General features: G+C 36.0%; 2 protein-coding genes across 4 annotated transcripts in view; one reads left to right on the top strand and one right to left on the bottom strand.

Annotated features, from left to right (window-relative positions):
* The window catches only part of LOC108576011 (neurotrimin-like), a 76204-nt gene extending 74513 nt beyond the window's left edge, over positions 1-1691 (bottom strand). For 2 of the 3 annotated variants that reach the window (XM_017938951.1, XM_017938953.1), the window contains exon 1: positions 1420-1690. In XM_017938951.1, coding sequence (XP_017794440.1) covers positions 1420-1471 — 52 coding nt within the window. In that variant the 5' untranslated portion in view covers positions 1472-1690. Of the gene's footprint in view, positions 1-1419 lie in introns of all 3 variants that reach the window. The other variant, XM_017938952.1, reaches the window with a different exon arrangement.
* Positions 1692-3690: 1999 nt separating this feature from the next.
* Positions 3691-5251, top strand: LOC108576000 (protein MIS12 homolog). Its single transcript, XM_017938940.1, has 4 exons — positions 3691-3890; positions 4491-4660; positions 4739-4876; positions 4952-5251. Exons 1-4 carry the CDS (start codon positions 3803-3805, stop codon positions 5249-5251), a joined length of 696 nt encoding a protein of 231 aa, XP_017794429.1. The 5' UTR covers positions 3691-3802.
* The last annotated feature ends 749 nt before the right edge of the window (positions 5252-6000 follow it).

Here is a 6000-nt window from a genome sequence, read left to right as displayed (position 1 = left end):
TTTTATCCAGCCTGGATTTATGCCACCGTGATCGAATCCCTCTGCACGCATCGTGCAGATTGCCCTTCTCGCTCACTCTCACTCACTCACTCGCGCCGAGCTGAATATCGGTTCATTAAGCCCAGCCCAAAACACCAATATTTTCCTACCTCTCTGTGACTATGTATAGTGTATGCAGCGTGTTGGTTAAGTGAAAAAAGAAAGAACTCGTCAGACGTCCCTCTTCTCACCTCACCCCCGCACACAGCAATTTCTATGGAACGTTCCAAGTTCTATGTAGAAGCAGCATTAAGGCGAACGGTTGAAGGTTATGTTTTTAAAAATTCGCAATCTATCATCTCGGGTGGCCTGGTAACACTATTGTGCATAGCCAAAGGTCTGCGAGTTTTCAATGCACACAGAAAGGAGGTGATTTCCTCGTTGAAAGATTTATCTTAGCATTATCATATTTCGTGATCTATATAATAAGATACTTTCTGTTGGAGATTCTTTAAAAATTGCAAATTCTGCGCATCACGTGTTCATCTCTGTAATTGCTATTCTATGGTGAACGTCTTGAAGTATACTTCAGTGCGATACGAGACATCGACAATTGATGTTTCTTTTCGCGTAACAATTTATAGCGATGATACACACACACACAGCTGTGTTGATTGCGAATTAAATTGAATTCGCGTGGTGAGTAATGTGCAGACGAAATTAGACGGTAAATATCTGTTAGCACGTATCGTACACCGTCCACTGATTAAATTAAAGAATTACGAAACGTACGGTGGTTGGAGGGAAATATTAAGAAGCTCAATGTACTCCTCTCGTTGCTCGGTAATTGAACGAGAACCTCAATTATAGGTTTATCGAGGAACGGGTGTGCGTCTCTCGGTAAACTGGAGCACGAGGAAGAGTAATTGAGCTTTTTTTCTTTCTTTAAGACAAGAGTAATTGTTCCTTCCGCAATGAATGATTACTTGGACGCTTGTCGATGTTACCCGCAATGGTAGCTACTATTGTTGCAATTGCTTATACGGAGCGAACGGTGAGGTAACTGTTAGTTATCCGTGATGCATGCGGAATTATCATGCAAGCATGGATTCGATCCTGCGCGACTTTAAACTTTCCTAGCACGCTCTCCTCGTCACCCACGCTAACGCGCACACTCTAACACCGCAGGCGTTAAATCTAAATTTAATTAACGCGATTGAATCCTTGAATAGCCGTTGCACGCGCGTTCGTGGTATTAAATAGCACGGAAACACGATGGACGAACTTAAGTGAAATTTAAAAGACATACGGCGATAATACGATGATCGATCGAAACGAACGATCTATTTCTACGTTGATTCGAACGATCGAAAGTTTCTATGTTTGATGTTCTATGTTTGACAAGGTTAGTTTTCAATGAAAATCAAAGGAAAAACTCACCCTGCACGGCGAGAAGTAACACCAATAGACCAACAAATCGCAGCGGCAGCATTGTTGCCTGGTCTTTGTTTCAGAAGCACTGTCAACAAATGACACAATCGGCACTACAGTCGTCGTTCGGTCTGTAACTAGCTCCGGCTCGGACAACGTGCTCGTACGGATGGGACGGTATTTCACGAGTTGAAAAACGAATGATCGTTCAACTTAGGAATTAAGAACCGAACGTATCCACCGATACGAGGTGGATACTGAATACAAACTGAGAGAACGAACGCGCGTGGTATCCGAAGAGCGGCGACGGAATCGGGCCCCCGGCTTTTTACGGGGACCTGCGCCGACCGGTTGCGCATTAGACACCGAACGAACTCGCACGCGCCCGAACGCATGTACAAACGCACTCATACACCCACGATGCTTGATTGTGTGCAGCCACCGTTGGGTACGTAGAAGCGCGCGCCTATACGAAAGTGAGTCTGTATTCAGTGGTGCAATGTCGCAGAGCGTTGTACGAATTCGTATGCGCTTCTTTAATAAAATTGTTATCATTACCTTGGTTCTTAAATGCTCGAATTCTTGACATGAATTTCAAAGTACGTTTGTAACGTGTTATTTGACGATGTCTATAATTTCACGTATACTATTAATTGCAAATTAATTGTAATTAAATGAAAAATTTGAATTTGAAGTTAGAAACGTTAGATACGTTTACCTCGTTTTCAACGTAACTATCGTGGCGAAGATGTAATTTTGTAAGAGATAGTTTACGTGTTGAGAATTCCAAGGGATGAGAGCAGGAAGCAAGAAGATATTTTATAGGAAATTGCGACTAAACATAAATCAATGCCTACGGCCAGATAAAAGCAAGGATACGTATCGAATATCGAATTTATATGTGTACAGGGTTCTGAACGCATAAAGTATAGTCTCACATGCGCGTACATGCGCGCGTGAGAAGCATGTATTGGCACGTTACTTTCATCGAGCGCTTACCTCTTACGATTCATCCATTCACTTTGTCATTGTGCATAAGACGAACGGCAAAGAGCATTCACTTCTCCGCATTCCTTTTTTCTCCATGCAAATTAAAAATGGCACCATAAGCTGCGTATGTATAGTTTCGATTCGACGAAGTCGATCTACGTGTATAGAAATCATCTGGGGAAAATTTTCGTCGCACTAAGTTTAACGATTGACATGTGCAAATGTGACGAATTTAGTAGGAAAAAAAATTCGTATTACGGATATGAGAATAGAACATAAAAATAGTATGTAATGATATTGTATGACTTATCAGCCTAGTGATTCATACTTGTACAAAAAATTACGATGATGTCATTCGAAAGGTATAATACCTACATAGACATTTTAAATATGACCAATGTCAATTTTTTTCAGGAAATTATTCTTTCCTTTATTCCTTCAATTAAAGATTACTAAATATTTTTAATAGTTAATTAAGTAATATTAAAAACAAACGTGCAAAAATATGTAAAAATGCATTTATTTTTATTTTTATTTTTATATTTATTTATATGCTTTGCATGTGTTTCACGTAAAAGTTCGAGAAAAGTTTCAGCTACAGCATATATTTGAATTTCAAATTGTTGATAACGCGGATAAAAAAATATTTGAATTTTATATCTATCAGCTGAGTAGAAGCCTAACACGTTTCGTTTCCCTTTCCGTGATAATAAACAAAGCTTTATTTCATACGTACTGTTATCTCTTTGGGTATCCCATAGAAGTACAATTATCAGCTTGTACCATAGTTTCTACTGTGCAACAGTCGTATTATTTGAAGGAAGCTTTTGTTAATAATTTTCTGTGATTGTATAATTTATTTCAAAAGTATATTTAATATAAAACTTACACGGTAACACATTACAAATATTACTTTTCTCAAGGCCCTACTATGGCCATCTTGCGGTAATGTTACGAAGCTGTTTCAATGTAGATTTATATAATTACTTATAATACGAGTTGCTAAGTGTATTAAATAGAGAAACATAACAGCTTATAATACGGAAATATTTCTGTCGTAGTTGCCAATACGTTAATGCAAACAGAAAAATACAAATAAAATGAAATACAAGTGTTTTCCTGTGTAACCGGAATAGCGAATTCTTATTGGCGAAGGATCGCATTTGATTGGTTGCTTTTAAAACGATTCGAAATCCCGGTCAGAAATCCGGATGCCTTGGTGAACGCAAAGGGACAAAGGACGCTGTCGTACGCAAGCAGATAGACGCCATGTTCATTTGTCAACGGACGTCAAGGTGTGATCATCGGAGGGAGCGAAGTTTCTTGGAAGAAGTATAAAGATTTTAAGTGCTTTCATCGAATTATCGTACGAGTTACGGTGTATTTAAAACGATTTAACGATATGGCGTCCTCGGAATTACAAAAGCGTAAACTGGAAGAATACGAAATGCAGCTGTTTAACTTTCATTCAAGAGCCGTGTATGCTACTTGTAAGGCGCCGCCGTTTTCAGTTTCAGTTGAATGCTTTTCAGATTTTACGGCATTCACGTTGTGTTCAACAGTATATTCTGATCGTTGGACGAGTGTACTCTGGTATCATGTGGATTTAATCATGACTAGAGTCACACTCGTCCATTGCTTGGAATACTTTCACCGGCCCCTACGGACAAAGTTAATCACAAAGACTAACGCTTCACTTTTTTTTTTCTCATCTTTTCTCTTCTGTTCTCTTCTCTTCCCTTGTCTTCTCTTCTCTCATGCTACAAATTGAAAGAGCAAACAAATAAAAATTGACCTTGAACCAATATATGTATCAGATTCCGATTACGTTTTTCTTTTGTTCTCTTGTGTATTTGTTTTATTTAAATGCTTGAATAAACTGTAGAAAAACATGAATAAGCATAAAAACTTTAATATGAATAATTGTATTTGAAAGTATATTTTAATTAATTTCCATTATACGAATGATTTGTTTATCAATTTTTTGTACTTATGGTGGTATTTTTATTAGTAGTGGAGTAAGAATAAAGTATAACTAAATGTGTAGTAGCAAAGGTTGTATAAGTATTTCCCTTTTTTTTCTTTTATAGTGGAAAACATTATAAGTGAAAGGATTTACTGCACAATTCAGAAGATGTGTGAAACAATTCAAAAGTCATACCAACTAAATTCTGAGAGTGTAGCAGTACTCAAGTCAAATCAAAAGCATTTAGAAAAAGCATATTGTAAAGGAGCCATGCCACATTTAGAAAATATCAAGGTAATTACTTGACATAAAAAAAAAAACGAATAAATTTGTTTCTTTTATATGTGTAAAAAGTGTAATTATTTTATTTAGAATGTTGTAAATAAATATGTTACTGTTCCAAGTAATGTTTTGCTAGAAGAGGACAAACATCAAAGAACACAATATAGTGATACAGAATTTCAGAATATAAAACAAAATTTAGAAGATTTGCAAGGAAGAGCGAAAAGAGTATGTATCCAAATATTCTCTAATTATAATGTGAATGTTAAACTAGCAAATAATAAGCAAAACTTAAATTTATAGGCTACTGTTTTAAATGCAATATTAAAGGAAGAATTGCAAATTTTAGAGCAGTTCCCAATTGTTGAAGATAATGTAAATGAAATGTGCAATATAGTTAAAAATGATCTAAAATATCCTGATATAAATGACAAATTACATCAATTAGTGGAGAATTATAAAGAATCTGCCAGCAGTCTGTTTGGTACAACATCAATAACAGACAAAACAAAATACAATACAGCAGATAATCTTATGTGCAAAGACTTTGATTTAAATGATTTAGAAATTGAAGAAAAGGAACCAAGCATTTTATCTAATTAAACATACTATGTTCAAAATATCTCTTTGTGCAACCTTGTGTAAATATAAGCGGTGTAAAAATTACTTCAGTCATAAAATTAAGAATTCACAGCACTTGAGTAAACATCTAACAAAAAATACATATACAGCTTTTCTACCGAAACAAGTTATTTACCTCATAAATTGTTTAATTTTATATATTTACTACCATACGTGATAACTTAAAATTTGACATGCAAATTATGAAAAACCCAGTAGCAGTTAAAACAATTACAACCAAAACGTAAGAAATTAATGCAACTAGATTAAAAATAAAGAAATTTATTACAAATTAATAAAAGATAACATCAATTACACAAATCAAAACAAGATATTATACAATCTTTCTTAATAATATTATATATGCAAAATCATTAAAATTCAATCAATAAAAGCGCATAAAATAATTGGAAATTCGCAAAAATTTAATAATTATAGATATGTGGTTAATCTGCCGTTGACTCGTTTCACTTCCATCGTAAGGTCACTTACACGGCTCCCTTCTCCTCAGGCACACATGGAGGGGATGTGCTACGCCGAGCGGCAACCCACAGTTAGGCCTTTTTCACACAAGCAACAGAAGCTCATATACGAGCGTCAAGGCAGGAATGTTTTTTGTGTCCACTGCAAGTTCTTACGTGCCCGTGTAAACTGGCATTCCCGGTTTCACCGTAGCTTCTTCCTTCTGCTTGCCTTCTCATTCGTATATTCAGCTCCTATGTATTTGTGTG

Source organism: Habropoda laboriosa, unplaced genomic scaffold, assembly GCF_001263275.1.
Source record: "Habropoda laboriosa isolate 0110345459 unplaced genomic scaffold, ASM126327v1 scaffold309, whole genome shotgun sequence".
Taxonomy (NCBI): Eukaryota; Metazoa; Arthropoda; class Insecta; order Hymenoptera; family Apidae; genus Habropoda; species Habropoda laboriosa.
The sequence above is the reverse complement of the archived record's forward strand: the minus strand, read 5'-3'. Positions and strand labels throughout refer to the sequence as shown.